The 24019-nt window shown below is 43.6% G+C and overlaps 1 protein-coding gene across 1 annotated transcript in view; it reads right to left on the bottom strand.

Annotated features, from left to right (window-relative positions):
• The window catches only part of SUCLA2 (succinate-CoA ligase ADP-forming subunit beta), a 318851-nt gene that overhangs the window by 26042 nt on the left and 268790 nt on the right, over window positions 1–24019 (bottom strand). Inside the window, exons 7-8 of the mRNA XM_085621852.1 lie at window positions 16391–16552; window positions 15903–16045 (exon numbers count right to left, since the gene is read on the bottom strand). Of these exons, the coding sequence (XP_085477978.1) occupies window positions 15903–16045; window positions 16391–16552 (305 nt within the window). The remainder of the gene's footprint in view (window positions 1–15902; window positions 16046–16390; window positions 16553–24019) is intronic.

Here is a 24019-nt window from a genome sequence, read left to right on the forward strand (position 1 = left end):
GTGGTATATTCTCTCGCTGTGACTGATTTCTTGCGGTGACTGTTCCTGTTTATATGCAAGAACGTTCTCCTCGTGATTTTTGAGGGGGCATTCAGGTTTTGGGAAAGTTTGACAGTTTCACCAAAGAGTGTCTTTTCTCGATGTTTTTTTGTATGCATATACTCTCATCTCCAGATCACAGTTATGTTATTCGTTTTTTTGGCATTCATTTTGTGATGTATTTGGGGATGTAATATTTACTTAGTATTTTGTTCATTTTTTTTATCGTATGTTAACAGTTTCAATTGGGTGTTAAATTTACTTTGACTTGTATAAACATGCAGAATGTGACTCCTCCTCCATTTTTTTTTATCTGAACCTGGTGAGCCAGCTATCAGATGGAAAAAATGGAAGAAAGTTTTTGAACGGTATGCTAAAGTTTGTGGTGCGAATCTGGGTGCAGAGTGGAAAACCGGTCTTTTGCGACATTGTCTTGGTTCGGAGGGTCAAGATGTTTTTGATCATCTGGCGGATCTGACTGCAGTGGAAGCAAGGGGTTTGAATGAATACGAGGTGTGCATCAGGAAGCTAGATAATCATTATTTACCGAAGGTTAGTACGATACTTGAAAGGTATCAATTTACTAAAAGATTACAGAATGAGGGTGAGTCGGTTGAAGCGTATGTTACACAATTAAGGAAACTTGCTTCTTCTTGTAAAATTAATCAATTATTAGAGGAAAGATTAAGGGATCAGTTTATGTTGGGATGCAGTTTAGAAAACGTTCGTGAAGAACTCTGGTTAAGAGATGAACCCTCCTTAGATGAGGTTTTACAGGTGGCCAAAAGAATTGAACGTTCAGTAAAGTGTGTTGACACATTGAAGGATGTGAAAGTTTCGGTTCAAATGGTTAAAGAGGGTGTCATTGGTAAAGATGTGCCGAGAAGGGATGATAGTCTCAAAAGCAAATCAAAGCCATTTGTGCCGAAGTGTTTTAGATGTGACAAGCTGGGACATTATGCAAATGATAAAAAATGTTCGGCACTAAAGGCGGTTTGTGCAAAGTGTAAGCGTAAGGGTCATTTATCTGTGGTTTGTAAAACAAAAATTGTCTCTAGCAATGTCAAAGCTGTTGAAACAGTCTTGTGAAGAGGATTTTGTATGTGGTCAAATTGTGGTCCAAATTAAAGCTGATGTACAGCAAGGTTTGAATGAGGAACGGAGATCTCCCCCTTTGGATGTCATACAAGTTGAGGGTGAATCTACAAAGGTACTATTTGAGACTGGGGCAAAAATTACCATTGTGTCTAAAATGTTCTTTCAAACAAAACTTGCTGGCAAAGTCAAATTAATGAAACCGGACATGCGTCCATTAGCATATGGGGGTGAACCCATACCCCTGTTTGGGTATTTTGTAGGTTTAATTGAATATTGTGGACACTATGTTGCAGGAAAAGTTTATGTTTCACAGAAAGGTGACAGTATCATCGGCTGGTTTCATCAAGCGGATTTGGGAGTCATGTTAGAGCCAAGTAGTCCCACTCCTATCATTCTTGAGGAAAATATTCAAACTATTCATTTGGAGGCTGATCAAAATGTTGTGAGTGACATAAAAAAGAAATTTTCAAAGGTGTTTAAAGAGGAGTTAGGGTGTCTAAAAGATTTCAAATTGAATATACCGTTGCTCTCTAATGCACAACCTTCTACTTGTAAAGTGAGGAGTGTACCTTTAGCAGTTAGAGAGGAGATGAAGAAAGAGCTGGATAAGCTCAAAGATGGTGGAATAATAGAAGAGGTATCTAGCACAGAGTGGCTTGCTCCGGTTGTAGCCGCGCGCAAGGCCAATGGATCGTTGCGTTTGTGTGTGGATTTGAGACAGCTGAATAAGTGGGTGATTGTGGATAGGTATCCTCTTCCTAACATCTCAGAGCTTCTTACATTACTCGGTGGTGCGAAAGTGTTTAGCACGATTGATTTAGCCTCTGCATATCACCAGATTGAGCTTGAGATGTCTTCAAGGGATTTGACTTATTTCATCACGCCTTTTGGAACGTTTAGATTTGTTCGGATGCCGTTTGGCTTGGTGTCTGCGGCGTCTGTGTTTCAGCGGGCAATGGAGAGAGTTCTTCAAGGGTGTGATGGGGTTTGTGTCTATCAAGATGACATTTTAGTCTTTGCCAAAGATCACAAGGAGCATAGGAGAATTCTTTATGATGTTTTGGGAAGACTTGAAGATGCCAATTTAACCATTAAGTTAGAAAAGTGTCATTTTGAAACCTCCTCCATTCATTATTTGGGACACACAATCTCAGGAGCAGGGATCTCTCCTAAGCCTGAGTTGGTTAACACGATTACTCACATGCCTCCTCCATCTTCTAGAGAGGAACTTATGAAGTTTTTTGGGATGGCTGAATATTATAATAAATTTGTGAAGGGTTTTGCAGAACATTGTTCCAGTATGAGGGCATTGTTGAGGAAAGGAGTGGAATTCAAATGGTCTCGGGAGTGTGAGGAAGAGTTTATTAAGCTCAAAGAAAAACTTCAGAATGCACCTAATCTTAAAGGCTTTAATCCTTCTAAGACTTCTGTGGTAACCACGGATGCAAGTGTGAAAGGGTTAGGAGCAGTGTTACAACAGGAAGGTGAGGAAGGTTTGGAAACAATTACGTTCATTTCTAGAGGTTTAAAAGATACAGAAACACGCTACTCGGTGATTGAGCGGGAGGCTCTTGCCGTGTTTTGGGCGATCCGGAAGTTGAAGTTTTTGTGGGGTACAAAATTCTTGGTTAGATCTGATCATAAACCTTTATGTGAGATATTTTTGAAGAAGGGAATTGATAAGGTTTCTGGGAGAATAAGTAAGTGGGTCATAGCCCTTCAAGAGTATGACTTTGAAATGAGATACATCCCAGGCATTGAGAATACTGTGGCTGATGCTCTTTCTAGACTGGTTGAAGGGTCCAGTGATGAAGAAGACATGGATGATTGGGTTGAGTGCGATTCGCATGTGTGTTTTGTTGCTGGAGGTATAATTGATGAGGAGCTGTGACGGTTTAAGTTGTTTGAGGATCCTGTTTTGTCGGAAGTGATGTCTTTAATCAAGAATGGTTGGAACAAAAAAAATGCTGGGTCACTTGAAGCTATAAAGTTTTGGGGTGTGAAGGATGAGTTGGGTGTGTGTGATGGAGTCTTAGTACGTGGTACACGTTTAATACCGCCGTGTGAGGTGAGGAAGGCTCTGGTTGATATGGTGCATGCTTCACACTCAGGTATGTTTAAGACGAAAGAACGAATTCGTGCCACTTATTGGTGGCCTGGTATGGATCTACAAATTGAAAGGGTGGTTAGAGACTGTATGGTCTGTGCGGCTAGTGAAAAGTCGAAACTTGTTAGGGTTCAACCCATGGTCATTAGGGAACTCCCGAAGGGACCTTGGAAAGATGTAGCACTGGATATTGTGGGTTCAATTCATTTCAATGGTCAACAGAATTTTATAATAGTGCTTTTGGATTTATTTTCTAGGTGGCCTGAAGTACAGTTTACATCTGGAATAGAAACTGTCCATGTGATTAGGTTTCTTGAGAATATCATGAGTAGGGAAGGTTTTCCAGAGTCAATTCTGACGGATAATGGGGTGCAGTTAGTCTCGAAAGAGATGGAAACATTTTTAAAGGAAAGAGGCATAAAGCATAAAAAGTGTTCCCTGTATCACCCTGAAACCAATGGAATGGTTGAAAGATTCAACAGGATGATTAAGGAGACCATTTCTATTGCAAAGAGTTCTGGAAAAAATTGGAAAGATCAAGTCCTGAGGAAAGTTGAAGATTATAGGATGACTCCTCACAGCTCAACGGGTCAGTCTCCTTTTGTTCTTTTTAGAGGGTTCGACGTCTGGGTGATAATCTTTCTAGGTCACTTGAAAATACTGGTGAAGAGTGGAGAGAGAAAGAAGAAAGAAAGTGTTTAGAAAGGAAGGAGAATTTTGATGTGAGGAAATCTGCTAAGCAAACAAAGGTTAAGGTTGGAGATACAGTGGTAGTAAGACTTCCTGGTTCAAAAGTGAAATTTTCTGAACCTATGCAAGTAGTCAAAGTGTTTAATGATGCAGTCAGGACTCATGATCACAAGATATGGAATTTGGGAAGGATTTTTGTATGTTCGGATGTTAAAGTGGATCAGAAAAGTATGTCTAAAGATGAGTCTATTCTGTCTGAGCTTCAACGCAAAACCACAAGGGTTCAAAGGAGGCCGGATTATTTGAAGGATTATGTTATGTAATTTAGTGTTGTTTTCTTTTCTGTTTGGTTTGTAGTTTTTCATCAAAACAGGTTTCTGTTTTCCATTAACGGGGGGAGGTGTGTGGTATCCTGGGTGTCATGGTAATGTTTCTATGGCACCTGGTTATCTGTGCTCGTGGGTAGGAATTCTCAGTTGTTGCCTTGGTTAGAGAATGTTATGTTTAAAGTGGGTTCTAATAACCGGGGCGGTTGAGAGAAAGAAACTGGATTTGTACAGAGCTGGATGTAGGATTGGATGGGTCCTACTGTACTTGGAAATAAACCTGCTTTTACTTCATGAACTACATTCTCCAAGTGGTCTCACTTTGTCTAAAGGAGGATTTTACACTCTCCCTTTGTGAGGTGTGGAACGAGGAGAGCACCGAAGCGGTGTAGCTGGACTCTCCTGCCCCTTTTATCATGATGCACACCGTGCAGGGAACAGTTGTGGCCCCATGGCCCGATGCCTGGATAGGAGACTATGCATCTGGCCGGACGAAATGGGCTGTCCCATTCCCTATGCTGGAGTCGCATTGCAGCTTATAATACATGAACAGCAGTCCCTGGCCAGCAACTGTGATCTTGGGCACTGCCCGAAACAAGAAATGTACCGGGTGACGCTGCAAGGGCCTGCCACACCCTCGCCCCCCTTGGTTGCAGCCTTTGTTAATCAGCGGCACCTGAACACGTACACGTCCTGAACAGGCTTCTTTAGGGAAACGGCACTGCCTGCCCTCAGCCCCTTCGATCTTCCACCTGGGAAATTGACAAGACACACAGACATGAAACACGCTCTACTCCTGCACTGACAATTGTAGCATAGGCCTGCACAATCCTCTTGTATAGGGTCCAGTACTCAAGGTAGTAACACCACCAAGATCAATGTGAACTGTCACAAAGGCACCTGCTTACTCAAGTCCAGATAAGTGGTGTTCGCGCCCCCTTCCCCCTCACTGTGAACACTTGTAGGAAAGTAGGATCTGCTTTCATGGTTACCCCCCACGATTTACTGGTGTTATTCTGTTTTCTGACTAGTCTGACTGGGATCCTACAAATCAGGACCCCAGTCACTGTACTCTCCTAAATCTGACTATGGTAAGTAATTTGGTACCTTCCCAATGGCTACTGGTGTACCTTCTAATTCCCTAGTATATGGTACTAAGGTACCCAGGGCATAGGTACACCATGGGCCTCCCATGGGAAACAGCATGTATTATGTCACCCATGAGACACCACTCAAACTGAGACTACAGGCCTGCCATTGCAGTCTGTGTGAGCTGGGGCTAGCACCACTCAACATTTATACGTTTCCTTACATCTGAGGTCACTACACTTTAAACCTATAAGTCACCACTAAGGCAGGCCTTTTAATCCAGAAGGCAGGGTGCTAGGTTATAAGTGTGAGGTTGCCCTGCATAAGCAGGACATGCCCTACAAACCCCGGAGTCGATTTTCCAGGCTTTGCAAATGAGGTCAGCCATTTAATACATATAGTGGGCATCAAGTCAATTACGGGATGTCTAACTATATACGGGCTGCACCGAAACCAGTCATGTTTGGTATCAAACATGTTGGAATCCTATCCCAAAACCGATTCCAGTGTTGGATGTTGGACTCCATGTACTGTGGGCCTCCCCTAGGGAGCCCCCCTCTATTGCCGGTACCTGCCTTCCAGGGTCTAACAGCAAGGTAGCTTTGCTGCTGACCACAGACACAATTCTGCCCCCCTGCTGCTGAGCTGAGCTCGAGCAGGAGAAGGTAGAATAGGTTTCCCGTCACAGAGAGGTGTGACCACCACCCAGACAGGACTTAAGTGTATTGGGCTGGGGTGGGGGTGCTTGGCAGCACCCCCAGACTGTTTTGAAGGGCACATTTGGTGTCCTTGCATACTCCATTTGGAACCAGTGCAAAATTATTATTTTTTGAACCCCCAAAATCTTACCTTCGCCTCCGGTCCCGCGTCTCTTCTCCTCTCTCTGCTCACAGGAAGCAGACGCAGGGAGCCTCCCTCTCCTCCCCTAAGCCAATCACAACCCTACAATGGGAAGCCGACCACACAGGCATCTATGGAGAGCCCGTTTTCTCCATTCAGCCTACATGGAGAAAACAGGAGAGTGCCTATGACTGGTTTGGTCGGCCCTGGGGCACCCAATGAGCCCCCATTTGCAATGACCACCCTTAATATCATAACTTGGGATGGTATGCACACTCCATCCTGCAGATACACAGTCTACGCCTATCTTAAGAGCCAGGACACGCACATATCACTGATACAGAAATCTGACTCGACTTAACTGGAGGCATCCAGGCTACAGCGCAGGTGAAGGGGAAAGGTCTACGCCACAGACTTTTCCTCCAGTACCCGTGGAGTGTTTATATGGGTTTGGCCAGGAATCCCTGTCCATTCTGAGGAGGTGGTCGCAGACAAAGTGCTGCTACGTTTTCGCTAAAGTCAGACTGGATGGCTGGTCTATCCTTTTACAGATCATCCTGTATTTCTACAAATATTATCGAATGTCTTATCCCGATGGAGGGGACTGCTGTGGCTACTGGGGGAGACTTCAACAGCATCCTCGACTGCTCTTTTCCTCCTCTGCCGCGCACCCCCGCCACTTCTAATGCACTGGTGCTGTGAGAGTGGCTCCACCACTGGCAGCTGATGTCTGGCGTTTGCATAATCCCCTGACCAAAGTGTTTCCATTTTGTTTCACTCTCTCACCCCCACAAATTACATGTTTGGATTGGCCAGTTTCTCAGCACCCTTAATTTATTGACCAATAACACACAAACTGAATATTTAGGGCACACTCATTCAGACCATTACCCCAAAACATATAAATCATGTGGGACACTGGGCCCCCTTTAGATCCTACCTGGCACCTACAGAAAGGCACCCTGGAGGACCTCCGCCCCCCATTCCGGACATCCTTAGGCACTGCGAATGAAGAATACTTCGAGTTGAAACTGATACAGCTTTGTCGCCCTCGGTGGAATGGGATGCATTAAAGGTGACGCTCAGGGGTCACTGCCTGGGGACAAGGGGTGGGATGAGGAGACAGGTGGAAGGTGATTTTGCCCGCACCAAACGTGACCTTCTAGACATGGAGACCCGTGAAGCACATAGTCCACAAACACCATTGTAGCATTACTGGAATGCATCAGATGCTTCATCTATGAGGCCCACTCAGCAAAAAAACACACAGAAGCGGACTGCTCAGGCCCATAACTGGCATGGCTGATATGACAGGAGCAGCACATCGCCCCATAGCAGCATTAGGATCAGCAGATGGCAATCTCCTTTATAAATAGCAGGAAATACGTACTGAAATGTGCAACCACTACAACGCCTTATACTAATAGAGAATCACTGCTACCCCGCAAGACATAGATACCCTCCTTTGCAAGCTGCTGTTCCCCGTCTCATACAAGAACAGCGGATGCAGCTAGACAACCTCAATACTCAATATGAGATAAAAGAAGCCATACGAATGCTATCTACCGGCAAGCTGTAGGGACCTGATCGATTACTAGCCAAATTCTACAAATTGCAGACTGTATATGAAGACGCACTTCCGTCCTCCAAATTGCCCGACTCACTATGAGGCCATGCTCGTCTCCCTTCCCAAGCCAGAGAGAGATCACACTGCCCTGAGTTCGTACAGGCCACTGGCATTACTGAACACGGTTTATAAAATCCTGGCTAAGGTGCTCGTTGACCAATTGTCTCCCCTGATATCTGCTTTGATCCACCCAGAGCAGAATGGCTTTGTTCCAGCTCGCAACACCTCCCTCAATCAATTTTTTCTGTCTGCTCTATTTCGCTCCAGCTAAAATGGCCTTGCTCGGGTTGTCTGGTCCTTGAACTCGAGAAAGAATTTGATTCGCTGGAATAGAATTTTCTATTTGCGTTCCTACTGAAATATGGAGTGGGACATCGCTACATTCGTCTGGTGCAACTCCTGTAAACTCACCTGATGCCTTGGGTCAAGGTAGGAAACCTGATATTTGACCCAGTACCTATACACAAGGCAACTAGACAGGGCTGCCCTCTTTCACCGCTGGCCATAGAGCCCCTGTCCCTTACTGTACGCATTCAAGGTGAGATCTGGGGGATACCTATGGGGGATGGCGCTCACATGATATCGTTGTACCCAGACGGCCTACTCCTTTTTATGAGGGTAAACCCACTCTATCCCCCATAAGGCCACAAAAATACTGCATCAATTAGCGCACCTCTCAGGCTTGCGTGTGAACTGCGCGAAGTCCTGTTTGTTCCTTTGTCCCTACCCAACAGGACCATCACTTCACCATAGACGGTGTTTCCATGAATTGGCAGACAATCATGTTTCGATACCTAGGTATTAAAGCTTACAAAACAGACGTGGACTTGTTCAACAGGAATCTCACTTGAGCAGTTACTTCCTTGCAATCCCAAATCGTTCAGAAATACAATTTCCCTTACTGCCGCGGGACGCATAGTACTCCTGAAATTGGCGGTGCCTCCCTGCCTACTCTATTTAACTAAGTTACCACTCATCATTTCCACCCCCCCCCACCCTTTCTTTTCAGGTCCCAATTTACTGCTTTATCTGGAGCAAATCCAACTGCAGAGTGGCCTTATCAAAACTTTATCTACCGATGGAGCAGGATGGAATGGCAGTGCCTAATTACGAATGCTACTATCTGGCATCAACTCTAGTGGGTGGCTCGCTGGTTAGTGGAACTGCAGCTTACGGATACTATACTGCACCCATTTCACACATGTGCCAAACCAGCCCACACTATTACATGTTGCTTACCACTGTTTCCACCGAAGCCTTTTCCTTACATAAGCCATCGTGCCTTATGCCCCTGCAATCCCACTGCTTGGCATGCCCAGACGGCAAATGGTCACCACAGGGATGGAAATGATGGTCTGGCACGATGCGGTTGTTCATACTCTGGGCAACCTTTACCGGGAAGGCCACATCTTTCAATATGAAATGCTGGTAGCAGAAGACGGCCTGCCATCAGGCCACTTTTTCCTATAAAATGCACTAGTGGGGACACAGAGACATACCGGGGGAGACATATCACACAAGCTCCAACCACATCTTACGATGCAGTATCTCCATGTTATGGGCATAGGAGGCCAGCTTACCCGCTAGCTATTGGACTCCCTCTGCATACACGCTGCTACTCCACTGACATCACTGCAGGGTCACTGGGAGATGGACATGACATGCCCATAGACTGTAAAAGAGTGGACTGGACTCCTGGTGAGCCAAACTCAGTTCGCTGAAACGCTAGATTTAGGCCAATTCAATTCTACATTACACATCAAACATACTTGACCCCAAACAAAATTACCAGTTATTTTCTTAAATCCGACACAGACTGCCCACGCTACGACCTGGTGGACGCCCCTGACACACTATTGGCATTTCCTCTCCACGTTCATGGCACCCCCATTTGTCCACACCTGGGAGATTTGCCTAGTAGGACTCCACTACAGAGACAAGAAGCACATGGCCACTTCCCGATTTCTTGACCTGGGTCTACTGGTAGAGAAGCACCTCATCACAAGGCACTGGAAATCCTGAGACCCCTCAGTGTAGAGGCCTGGTGGTGCTCAATAGTTGTATGTGTTAGGGCAGAGGGAGTGGCATCACGCAGGGAAGATAACCTGGGCCTATGCAAGTACCCCATCTCCTCCAACTGGGATAGTATCCTGTCAGACCCTCAAAGACTCCATTCGAGAGGGCCTGGAATCCCAGGTGTCGCCAATCTCCCTTTCCGTAGATATGGATGTACATCCACATATGGCTTAATATACAAAACTGTTGTAGATCATATCCATGAAATGAAATGACAAGTACTGCCATGTCAGGAATCGGGATAGACATGAGGGCTGAGCTTATCGTTAGTTTGGATTACCCTTTCCTGTTTATCCATTAATCCCTCTACACGTTACCATACTTCTCCACCTAACCCATCACTCCACTTCCCAACCCCACTGTTTATAATAACATAATCCAAGATTATAGGAAGCTGGCTCTGTATATACTATACCAAAATGAGGTATAGTGTGCACAGAGTCCAGTGGAACCCCAAAGGTTTGCAGAGGTAAAAGTAGATAGCACCTTACTCTCTAATTGTGGTAGTGTGGGCGAGCAGTAAGGCTTTATCAGAGGGTAGTGTTAAGCATTTGTTGTAGACACTCAAAGACTGAACTCAGACCAAGTTTGTATCAAAAATAGTATTAAGTTATTTTATTTCTAGAACCAAGCCAATCCTGGCACAGGTAAGTGAAATAAATGCTTTGCAAAATATTATGCAGTGTTTATAAGTGAATGCAAGTTCAAAATGCAGTTGTTTGAAATACAGGTAAGTCAATGTATTGAAATACTGTACAGATTACTTTTTCGATTACTTTTTCTACTGCCTAGACATCACACTGGGACATTTCCTTGAGAAAATGTACGCAAAAAGGGTTTTGCACAATTTTCGTTTTTCAGGTTTCCATAAAAATCAACGCCACACTTAAAACATTTTTCAGAGAGAAACAGCCGATAGGTTCCTATGGAGAGAAATGAAGTTAACGGTTACCAGGTAGTACTCGGTCTTTGGGGTTTGAGTTTCTGGGGTAAGAACAGGGGTCCCCCGGGATCAAGGATGCACTCTTGTTACACCCTCAGCAGCACTAGGGCGGCCGGGTGCAGAGTGCTGAGGCCCAATGTTATCCAAAGGGGGGTAGGGGGCCTCCGGTTGGTGGCTGCTTACGAGCAGGCCACTGGGTTGTGGGAGCAAAGCTCCTGGTGTTAGGCTCAGGGCAAGGGGGGTCCTGTTTAGCACAAAAAGTGCACCCACAGCGGCGCAGGGGTGGCAGGGTGCTGGTTTGGTGTCGTGTGCCCTATTGATTGCAATGGGGATTCTTCGGTTACAACAAACACTGCAGGCTCGGGGAAAAAGATCTTTTGGAGGTTACCACCGGTTGGAGAAGTAAGTTGGGATGCCTGGGGATGCTGGGACACCGTCGGTTGGGCCACCCAAGGACGTGGGGCTTCAGGTGCAGGCGCTTTAGGCATCTGGTTTCTCCTACCAGTTCATCATGGTCGGGGGGAGTCTCCAGAAAGAGGCTGCATGCTTTGCTGGGAAATTCTAGGCAGGTCAGAGATCACCAGATCTCTGGTTAGAATCGCCGGAGACCCCTCTTCATAGTGTTGGGTTACTCAAACTCGGGCCGTGGGCGACGGGCGCAGAGTGGTGCAGACTCGCAGATTTGGCCAGAGCCTGTTGGTGAACAAATCGGGTGCTCAAAGGGGGCAAAGTCTTTTCTTTGGAAACCAGGCACCAAGGCACATCTAGCAAACCAGCATATTTTGGAAAACTAGACAACTAGGAGAGTCCACAGGTGTGTGCTTTGTGAGGCTTTCACCAGGTAATTTTACCCAGAAGCCCATGCCAACATCAACATTTGGTATGAAACACATTTTCCGCACATTTCTGTGATGCACAATTCTGGAATCTGAGGGGAGCCACAAATTTCCCACCACCCTGTGTTTCCACACGTCTCCAAATAAGAACGGTATCCCATTTGTGTGGGTGGGCCAAGAGACAACACAAAAAGGCCCAAAGGGCTCGTTGAGGAAATACACTTTTATACACTGTACACAAAGACCTTTTTAGTCCATTTTATGAAATCAAGAAATCTCAGGCACTGTGTCTCGGCTTATTATTACCATCAACAAATGACTGATGAAGAGACATGTTTCTCTGTAAGCTCATTTCTCTGTGCAGCTGTCCATTCACATGGCACAATGACTTTTTTAAACAAATCAGTAGCATTCATGTTTTATCCCCAGTGTATGGCCTTTCTGGTCTTTGCAATTGGTGGGTTAATTGATCTTGCACTTCAACAGTTTTAATAATTTTTTTATGTACCCTGTTGTGTTTTTCAGTAATACGGCAAATGACATTCGTTTTATTTATTGCATGCATGCTTTCATGGTTGTTAGTCAACCAAACAAAGTTTAAAAAACTGAAATGGAGAGGTAAGTAATAGGGTTAGCTACTGTATTTGGGGACTGTGCTGTGGCGCCACCCATACAAACCAACAAACCAGACGTTTTTAAAAACTAGACAACCAGGGGAGTCCAGGGTGGTGTGCCTTGAGTGGATCCCACAAGGTTTTCTTACCCACAATGCTCTGCAAACCTTAAACTCAGCTTGAAACAAGGCACTTCCCTTCCATTTCTTTGATGGAAACTTCCAGAATCTTCAGCACTCCATAAAATTCCTACCAACCTGCATTACCCCACTTGTACCGATACAAATGCTGCTCCACTTGTGTGGCTGGGCCTAGTGCACGCTACAGGAACTGATTAAATCAAGGTCAATGGGAGCCCTCTCCAGAGGACTCCCATTGATCTTAGTTTGATCAGTTTCTTTTGCAGGTACTAGGCTCTGCCACACATATGGGGCATCGTTTTTAACAGGAGACGTGTGGGAACTCAGGGTTTTAGGAAATATGCAGCTCCCCAGAGATTCCAGAATTTGCTGTTGCATAAATCAGAGGAAAATGTATGTTTCTTACCAAAGTTTGACATTTTTAAATGTTTCAGCGCAAAATTAACTGGTAAGAGCCAAGCAAATTAAGCACCCCAGGACTCCTCTGGTTGTCTAGTTTAAAAAAATTAGCAGCTTTGCTACGTTTTCCAGGGTGCGGTCTGAACTAGGGCCCAAAAACCACAGCTACCCAGTTTTGAGTGGAAAAGTGTGATCGATGATGCATTTTGAGCCATTTCCTAAAGCGGGCATTAGGTCTTTCCACACAAGTGAGGTACCATTTTTATCGGGAGGCTTGGAGGAAGGCTGGGTGGAAAGAAGTCTGTGGCACACCGCATAGTGCAGAACTTTTCATCACAGAAATGTGAGAAAAATGTATTTTTTGTCAAAGTTTAAGGTTTGCAAGGGATTCAGAGTAAAACAAATCTAGTGAGAGCCATGGACGTCACCCCAGCCTGGATTCCCCGGGTGTCTATTATTTAAAAAATTGCAACTTTGCTGGGTTTTCCTAGGTGCCAGCTGAGCTATGGCCCAAAATCCACAGCTACCCACCTTGCAAAAAAAAAAAAAGGACTGTTTTGTGTGGAAAAATGTGAGAAGTCCATGGTGCGACTTGGGCCCTTTCCTCCCACGGACACTAGACTTACCCACACAAGCGAGGTCCAATTTTTATCGGGAGGATATTAAGTTTGTGGCTACCCGCACATTCCAGAACTTTCCATCAGATAAATGTGAGGAAAATGTTTTTTAAGTCAAACTTTAAGGATTGCAATGGATTCTGGGTACAAAATAATGATGAGAGCCATGCAAGTCACACCAACAGCTACCCACTTTGAAAAAAAATATAAAAAAACGTCAGTTTTTACTGCAAAGATGTGATGCAGCCATGTTGTATTTTGGCTGCTTTCTCCTACTCATTTTCAATGTTGTTTTATTATAACAGGTACTTTCTTTGGGAAAATCTTGAGGGACCTACTCATATGACCACTTGCTAAATTTGGAATGTTATCTACTTTTCAGAACTATATCACCCATGGGTTTCACACTGGTTTCCACCACAGCTGAAAGTAGGTTGAGTACACAAAGAATAGGAAAAATTACCTCTTTGAAAAATGCCAAAACTGTAGTTAAGAATTAGGTTTTTTGATTCAGTTCTGCATGTTCCTGAAAGCCGGGAAGATAGTGACTTTAGCACAGCAAACCGTTTGTTGATGCCATTTTTAGGAGAAAGAAAACAGACACTTATCCGGAGCACTTTTTGTTATTTCCCGCCAAAACACACAATTTACTTATATTTTAACTATTTCCCCCGCCCCCTCCTGTGGAATCCACAACCACCTGGGTACCTTTAAAATCCCCAGGATGTTGTAATAAAAGGACCCAAATTTGGCGTGGATACCTTTTTACTACACCAAATAGCCAAAAAAGGGCTCAGCCCAGCAGTAAAGGGGTTAAATTAGTAACTGTAATATATTTATTAAATTTATAAATATTACTTAAAGAACATGCTTTTTAAATGTCAAAATTATTTTATTTATTTAACATTAGTTCTGATAGGTGTTATTTTAAGTCCCTGCCTCCACAATTTTCTATACTGGCCATGTGTAGTACTTGACTTACTCTGAAGTGGGATGGGGGTGAATTTACTACTACTATTTTGACACCTGAATGGCTGTAGTGATTTTTGAAGTGTAGCTTATGAATGGCAGTGGCCTTACTCTTTGGTGGGTTGGTGTTTGTAGTAGCCTGTCTTTTTCTGAATCCCTCCTTAGATTTCCTTAAACCTCTCCCATTTTCTAGTACGTATTCACCATTTCCAGCTACTTTCACTTGTAAGCGCACATTTACTGGTAAAATATAGGCGTACATGTGTGAAGATCGCCACCACCCTGGTCGAGATCTTTGCAAAGATAGGAGAGGTGGAGGTCTCCGCCCATAGCTTATTGAATAGCATTTTGTTGTACCACTTTAATACTACAAAAAAGGACTGTGAATAAGCCTCTTAGACATGAATCTTACTACTGACAGAGGAACTTATCTAAAACAACAACGAGGACTTTAGCATAAAAGTGGAAAATCAAACCTTCACCAGAACCTCTTTCCATGTCAGAGTTTAAAATGTTAAGTGGTTGAGAGCTTTGGGGTTATCCTGGTGTCAGACATTGTGGTATAGGCCAAGATCCTGTTTTAGCATACTTCACTTCAGCCAATTTGATACCAACAGGTTGCTGCCGGATATCATTCACTTCAATCATGAACTGCCTGTAGAAACATCTGCAAAGCAATCTCGGTAGGCTGACAGCCAGCCACCCTTTTTACTCGTTATTAGGACAATGCTGGTATACGGATTGCCTTACTTGCTATAGTGAGGTCTCCAAAACTACACTCTCATAGTGAAAAGATGGAATGGAAAACTTAAGCAGTGTGAAGAGGTAAAGAGAAAGGACTGCAATTCCACAAAATACATTGTTATTAAAGGATGCAAGGAACTAAATGAATGACCGAATACAAGAAGGACCAGAACCATTGTTAACAGTGTAAATTACTTAGTTACATTACGGTTACTTGTGCAGCAGGCACAAAGAAATAAGAGATTGTCAAAACCTTCTTCAACATTAACTTAAGAGCTGCCTTGTACATTTGTATGGAGGGAAACATAATTACTTATTATAAACACAATAGGTCAATACATACACCTGAAAGGCAGTTAGTTTTTATAATAACGTTTTACTATTTCTATCACAATGTCTGTACTGTTAAACACCTCAATTTAATTCAACGGAAAAAACGGTCTATACAGTGGATGTAATTAAAAGATAAGCAGCTAAGAACTCCTTCAAAATAAACATTGGCAGGCATCTTCCGTATACTAAAGCTGGAAACAAAGGAAAAAAAACACTCTTCAGAGATTAGGTGATTGGAATTATAACCAATCTTGAATTCTAACTAACAGCTAGCCTCATAATAAACAGTTAAATGCTAAGGCTACACAAAGCATTATGCTGAATTGTAGCCGTGTTTCTACTTAAAGTCAAGTTGGAGGAACAAGTAAACATACTCTATTTTACTACTTCCAGGAATATATGGCCTATTACTTACCTTTTTATCCGAATTAATTAGTCGAAAAGCTTCAGTCACTTGCTGGGCAGTTGCCCCACCACCTACATCAAGGAAATTTGCTGGAGTACCACCATGAAGCTTAATTATGTCCATTGTGGCCATGGCGAGGCCAGCACCATTGACTGTGAACCAGAGAAAGAGAAGCATGTTTACACCATCAGCTCTTGAATTAAGAGTGGCAACGAAATAACAAAATGACTGAGTTACACTCGACCACATTGATCATATCATCCATACCATTCACTTGTTATCTCTAAAGCATGCAGTTCCCTATTTCACTGAAGAGATACCCATAACAATATATTTTTGTACCTTTAATCAAATAAAACTTGCAATGCACAATGACGTATACTTTCTACAAGGATTTTAATTTCCTATGATCCCATTGTGAGAAACTCCTCTGGTTTTCAAAGCCCCTTCCCAATCTAACTACTTCTGTGTAGTTTGCAGCAAAGAATGTTTCTTACCTAGACAACCTATGTTTCCATCAAGTCCAATGTAGTTGAGATCTGCTGTAGCCGCCTGCCTGTCTCGCTCATCTTCCTGGGACCAGTCACGTAGGTCAAAAACTTCCTTCTGACGATAGGCCGCATTACTATCAAAATTAATCTTCGCATCCATGCACATCACTGGAGAAATCAAAATAAACCATCATTGGTCTTACTTTGTAGTTGTCGAAATCAAGATCTACTTACTTTAAGAAATATGTATCTTATATGAATGTCATGAGAATCTGGTAGGGAGCAAACCTCCTGGGGTACATCGGACACCCTTGATACAGAGCAATGAGACCAAAGGATAAGTTCTTTTCTAATAACACGAAATTCTTAAGTGAACAGCAATAACCTTTTGACAGAGCAGAATGGACTTCATATTTTTAATAAAGCTACCACTCTCACTCACACAAACACCCGAGAGCATGGTGTTATCCTCTTACATTTTCAAGCTCTTCTCCTTTTGAAATATATTCCATGGCAGCAGGAGTAGGGAATTAATTTGGGTTCTGCGCCGTGAAAATAAACACAAAGAAGCGTGTTGTAATTTCTTGAAGACATCTGTTAAGCAGTTTAATGTAATACTCTTTCAGGATGGGCAATAGATTAAAATGTGTGACCAAGTGCACAATTCCTGTTTCCTTGTAATGAGCACTGTCAGTAAAATAAAACCAGTATTAGCAACACCAACATGGACAGCTTGACCATAATATGTATAGCAGTCATATGGTGGTACCAACATTGCATGCATTCCTGTGACACAATGGGGGGGTCAATTAGGAAATGTACACAAGTGAAAATGTATCAGGTCTGTAATATGGAATACATAAGCTTGCAAACAGACAATTAAAGCAGTCTGTAACCAGACACTAAAAACATACTACCGTCAATGGCAGCTTATCGACATATAAAAATGAACCTCATGGGACAAAAGTTAAGAAGAGAGAGCTGAAAACGGAAGCGCTAGTAATTTGTTTGAGCATCTTTTGTAATTCTGGTCAGTGACCTGTCTGCCTGCAGGTATGAGACGCAGATACTGAGAAGTCACTGAAAAACTGTTATACAGGAGAGCAGCTATGTCATTTTCTTATAGAAGGTGAGTAACAATGTCACAACTAGAAAGGAATACTAGGCGGTTGTTATACAGTTAATTCAGTCTTCCAAGTATTACACCAGTATAAAATCTACATTTTAAGCGTATTTATGAAGTCACAGCTCTACTGTAAAATGTATTACAGCTGAGACATGACGTCACAATTCCAGCTGCATCATGCAATCAAATTATGCATTTCTGGTCTGCGGGTGCAGAAGCAGCAACGTATGTAATTATGCCAAATAAGAAACCATTGCTTATTTATTAAGCTTGGACATCAGCATTAGACGTGGTACATATAAATGAATGATCAAACAGATTATCTTTTCTTCTTTCTAAACAAAGCATCAGTTTCTCTGACCTGTTTAAAAGAAGATTGGGAAGAAAATTCTCCAATGTCCAATATCTGCTGAATGAAACTTATACAAGTACAACTCAAGAGGAGAGATCATCAGGTCTGGACATAAGAATCATTTGCATGAGAGACCATCTCCGGCAACGTACTTGGGACAAGCATTTTAGCCAAATAGACTCCCAGTGAGAACTCCAGTGAGTCAGCCTTGACATTCCGCACAGAACCAGAATATGAATCAGAGAACACACTTCACCCACAGAAAAATATATTGATCAATCCGCTACCAATGAGAACCACAGGTGTGAGTCTTGAATCTCTAAACATTAGACCTATAAGAACAAGAGCATGCTTCAACCATGCTCGATTTGGTGCGCAAGATCCTAATATTCTTGAACATAATTGAGAAACGAATCACGTAAAAGAAGATTAACATCAAAAATATAAGGAAAGGTAACTGTATGGAGGGGGGTGGACACACCTGTATCCATATGTCTTTATTATGTACGCAATTACTGCATGTTACACTATGTGGGTTACTCTCTGAATACGGTCATGTATGTTAACTACTCTACTTGATGTGTATTACAATGCTAATAAAATGTTTCCCCCAAAAAATATATACAAGGGAAGGTGGCAATATCAAGACAGAAAATCAAATACCCTACAATTGTAAAGTAATGATTCTCTAAACTGAAGCATATAGTAAATGCAACATTCAAAAGTGAATCAATCACGCATTTATTTATTCACTGATGTAGCACTACCTGCCATAGCAAACAGGTTTCAGAACGCCTAAGGACCACCAAACGGGATAAAATTGGAACAAACGCGTGATCTATGGAACAAAATGAATCAAATGACATTAACAATGCTAAAGTTTGTTGTGTATGGTAGTGCTAAGGAAATGCAGTACATGCAAGAAAGGGATAATATTTGCACTTTAGGGGTAATTGACAAGATACCACAATAAGGATGTGTTTCGTCGGCTTAAACTGCCGACTTTGGTGCAGGAAACCAGGGTTCGAGCCTCGAGGTCGCATCCACATCTGGGCAAATCACTTAATCTCCCCGTGCCTGAATGTGTAATGTAAATACGGTGCTCATGTAAAGCGCTCCAATACCTTCGGGTCGAGTTCGCGCTATATAAATATGCACACAAAAAAAAAAGTTAAAGATTGATTCCATTACGGAAAAGCTACAAATATGTCCTTTGGCTACAGAGGTGACAACAATCAACATTACCGCAGTTTAATACGTTACACCCACTCCACATTAAGCACCATGAACAACTTAATCTGAATTCGATAGAATGGGTAGAGAGATATGAAATATCCATGCCTGCTCTTCTCAATTTCCATTCCACTGGCTTTTCCTGGTTAGTAGCTGCCTAAATTCATGAGATTCCCATTTTCTGTGCACCAACTCGCAGCACAACCAAGATGGCAACTATTCGCTTCTCCATGCAGCCACAAGCCAGGGGTGAGAGAGTTTGCAGGTGTCCCACTTCCACAGACCCCAACAGGAAGTTTTGTAGAGCAACAACAACCCGGTATTTGTAAAGCGCGAACTAATCACCCCCAAGGGTCTCAAAGCGCTAGGGGTGGTCAGGGAGATTAACTGAGCTATTGCCCAGAGTCACATGATGATCTTATCTGCCTCCGGCGATGGGGGGGCCCGCGCTCCGGCCGCTGCGCCACACATTACACCGCCACACTTCTCACTGATGAGAATCCAATTGAAAGGTCGGCGTCTGAGGGTTTAACATCGGGAAGCTTTAAAATATACTTAACAAAAGGTGCAGTTTGGAGCAAAATTAACACATTATTGTATGCAATAAATGCAGGTGCACTTGAGACAATCTCCAAGAAGCCTCAGTAGGGAACTTTTTATTATGGGATAAAACAAAATGATTTGCGACGGCTGAAGGCAGTACACCTTGCAGAGTTTTAACCTATTAAATTGTATCCGCCTAATTAGTCACGTTTTTATGAACTGATTTTATATCCGTTGCAAGAGCTTGTAATTCGTACATTTCAGTGCATTAAATAACGTGTTTAATTAGTTGCGAAGTTAATCCAGCTCATATTTAAGGCAGGTCTTATATTACTAATTTTATATTATTCTAATCCTGCGTATATGAAAATATTGTGTAAACCGTTACATTTTGAAAACAACAAAGTTTTAATTTAGTGGGCAACTAAATTAATTTTGATAACTCTACTACATTCATTTCGATTTTAATTCGTGCAAGAAAATTTTGTCATTTTCTTTGCCATGTATACGCCTTGAATACACCCTTACTGACCTCTCTGCATGCACGCTCTCCTCGAGGGATGGTTACTACACACTGCACTTAATATCAGTGGGATTTCTAAGCATTTCCTTGTACAGTCACACAGTATTGTAGATTCCTAATATCAACCTGCTCGTTTGAGGGTTTGTGGCACTGTTAATCAAGAGACCATTTCAAATAGTGAGCGGCTCACTTATGCGAATGCAAAAGACACAATTGATGGACGGAATGCTGAACAAATCAAAGCATTCACCCCCAGTCAAGAGATCTGGGTTAAATCCATCATTCTTTGGTCATCTTGCCAACCCAGTTTAGACCTGGCCATATGCAAATCAGCCTGGACTCTGTGACTCATGGGAACAGTCCAGCCCGAACTGCCAAGCCAGGTCCTCCCTGGACCGGAAACAAGCAGCCTAGGACAGGTTTTAGGCTTTCAGCCCTCATCAGCCAAGATAGCTTGATTCTAGTGGCACAGTGAGCCCGGGACCCACGTCTGGGCCTACCCGGTGCACTTAGGGCGAGAAAGCAAAAGATACACAATTGATGGATGGGATGCTGAACAAATCAAAGCATTCACCCCCAGTCAAGAGATCTGGGTTAAATCCATCATTCTTTTGCTCACCACGCCACCCCACCCCACCCCAGTTTAGACCTAGCCATATGCAGTTAAGCCTTTACCCTTTGCCCCGTCCATCAATTTTGTATCTGAACACCATTCAATCAAATTAAGACAATTATTCTTTCTTTTGGGGGGGGGGGGGGGGGGAGAAGCATGGTTAGCCTACAATTTCCATCTTTTGCTCTCTTATACCAGTCACACTTTTATCAATCAATCAATCAATCAATCAGGGTTTTTGAAGCGCGCTACTCACCCGTGAGGGTCTCAAGGCTGCTGGAAGGGGGGGGGGGGGGGGGGCGGGGAGGAGGTACGACCAGCCCCGTAGATTATTCAAAGAGCCAGGTCCTTTCTGAATTCGTGCAGTCTCAGGCTTCGTCTGATCTGATGTGGAGGGGGAGTTTGTTCCAGGTCTTGGCTGCGAGATAGTAGCAGGATCTGCCACCTGCTCTGGCCCTGTGGATGCTGGGGACCATGGCTAGGGCTAGGTCGGCAGAGCTGAGGTTTCTCTTGGGGGCGTGGAAGGAGATTTGTTCATTGAGGTATTGTGATCTGGTGTTATGGAGGGCTTTGTAGGCGTGTGTGAGCAGTTTGAGGGTTATCCTTTTTTCGACAGGGAGCCAGTGGAGGTCGCGGAGGTGTTAGGTGAAGTGGTCATGTCGCTGGATGACGAGGAGAAGTCTGGCTGCGGCATTCTGGATGGTCTGGAGTTTGCGGGAGGAGTATTTTGTTGATTCCGGCATAGAGGATGTTTCCATAGTCCAGTCTGCTGGTGATAAGTGCGTGGGTGACAGTCTTCCTGGCTTTATGGTGGTCTATTTGAAGGTCTTGCGAAGTATAGGGAGGGTGTTGAAGCAAGTAGAGGACACTGTGTTGAGCTGGCAGTTCATGGTGAGTGAAGTGTAGCGTATGATGCCAAGGTTACGAGCGTGGTCCGTTAGAGTGGGTGGGTTTTCAAGGGCAGGGGGCCACCAGGTGTTCTCCCACGTAGAGTAGTAAGAGCCGAGGATGAGGACTTCTGTTTTCTCTGAGTTGAGCTTCAGGCAGCAGCTGCTCATCCAAGTTGCAAAGTCTTTCATCCCTTCCTGGAAACTGCGCCTGGTGATGTCGGGTTCCTTGCTGAGGGAGAGGATGAGTTGGGTGCCGTCGGCGTATGAGACTATGTTTAGTTTGTGTTTTCCGACGATGGTTGTGAGGGGGATATGTAGATGTTGAAGAGCGTGGGACTGAGGGAGGGCCCTTGGGGTACTCTGCATCTGATCTCTGTAGGTTCGGAGAGGTAGGGCAGGAGTCTTATTCTTTGTGTTCTGCCTGTGAGGAAGGAACAAATCCAGTCTTAGGCGTTCCCTGGATGCCGGCATCGTGGAGTCTGGCAGTTAGTGTGCGGTGGGAGACAGTGTTGAAGGCTGCTGTAAGGTCCAGGAGGATGAAGGCTGCTGCGTGGCCTTGGTCGAGGAGGGCCCGGATGTCGTCAGTGAAGGCTATGAGGGCGGTCTCGGTGCTGTAGTTGCTGCGGAACCCGGATTGAAACGTGTCTAGGATGTTGTTGGTTTCTATGAAGTAAGCTAGCTGGGTGTTGACAACTTTCTCAATGACTTTGGCGGTGAAAGGAAGTAGTGAGATGGGCCTGAAGTTCTTGAGATCGGTCGGGTCTGCGGAGGGCTTCTTCAGGAGGGGTTTGACTTCGGCACGTTTCCAGTCGGGGAATGGGGGTGTCTCGAGGGAGCAGTTGATAGTTCAGCATAGTTTGGGTGCCATGGTGGTGGCGGCCCTGTGGAAGATGTGCGGTGCGCAGGGGTCAGTAGGTGCTCCGGAGTAGATGCTTTTCATAGTTCTTTCGGTGTCTTCTGTGGTGAGAGGGGTCCAGGTGAGGAGGGTCTGCTGGATGGAGTCGCTTTTGGGGCGAGGAGCCTTGGAGGGGGTGGGGGAGAAGTGTTTGTGTGGTGCCGTGGTCTTGGTCATCTAAGTTGTTGTAGAGTGTCTTGATCTTGCTTAAAAACTCAGAACTACTTGTTTTCCCAGTTCATCAGTTTGGATTGCTGGACATAGTTTTATTTTCATGCCCTGTTACCCTTGTAACAATGGATTGTTAGCTGCAGTATCTGCCGATTTAAACATGGTTACCCGTGTTATACGGACCCAAGTAAAAAAAAAAAAAGTGGTTGATTGGATTGTAATTTCTATTTATACAGTGTTCACAACACCTGATGAGGTGTTGAAGCTCTTTACGGCAGAATAGGCAGTTGTCCATTCAGGTTGGCTGCACAGGTCCAGAGGAACATTCTATCATAAAAATAGGATGCTGCATCTTGTTCAGCGGCGAAGGTCTCCCATTGTGTCAAAAACATTCAAAGCTACTAAAACAGTAATCTTGGGACTGTTGAGTGCAGGTTCAGATGAAATTTACAACAGTTTACAACATTAGTCCGGTAGGTCGAGTCTGATGATCCTCTTAACGATCTGTGTTTGAGCTCATAGTCACAAGTTCAATTGCAGATGTTCACCTGGCCTTTCATTTTTATACAGTCGATAAAATGAGTAAGAATGAGTTGGGTAACACACATCTGTAATTGAACGCCTAAATAACCTTCTGGGTAATATGCACTTTAGAAATACACATGCTGTCTTGTTATAGAACAAGGATTGTAGAAGCCATTCTAATATGAAGCAACTTTCAAAGAACTCCACAAAACAAAAATGGCAACAGAATTTAAATAAATATAGGATGTGAAAAGCTCTCTCTAACAGAGTACACTACGGGAGTACACTATTATGCTCCTATTTAGGAGAATGCAGCCAAATCCCGATGGTGTTCACACTCACAGTAAAACATCAAATGCCATCTAACAAAAAGTGTTTTCAAAATGCCTGTATGCTCAATTCCATATAGCACGTCTACAAGAAAACAGTATCCCTCGGATAATGGCTACTTAAGTGACATTGAGAAGAGTTTGTTGTACTATTACTTTAGACAACCTCTTTCAAGGTCAGCTTTTCTTAAAACAAGTATTCATACTTTCAGAATATGGGAATTGTTTTTTCCGTTCCCTATGATTTTCTTCCTATTCGCTTACTATCACTGGTTATATACCTTCCTCAGGCTTCAATAAAGATTGATAAATCCAAGTCAGGCTTCAAATCATCTCATTGTTTCAAGTAGTCACCATGCCTCTGCAGATGCCAACTTATCTAAGATAAAGCCTGGGTGCCCAAAACACAGACTGACATCATCTACTCTATACGCT

This window comes from Triturus cristatus, chromosome 8, assembly GCF_964204655.1.
Source record: "Triturus cristatus chromosome 8, aTriCri1.1, whole genome shotgun sequence".
Taxonomy (NCBI): Eukaryota; Metazoa; Chordata; class Amphibia; order Caudata; family Salamandridae; genus Triturus; species Triturus cristatus.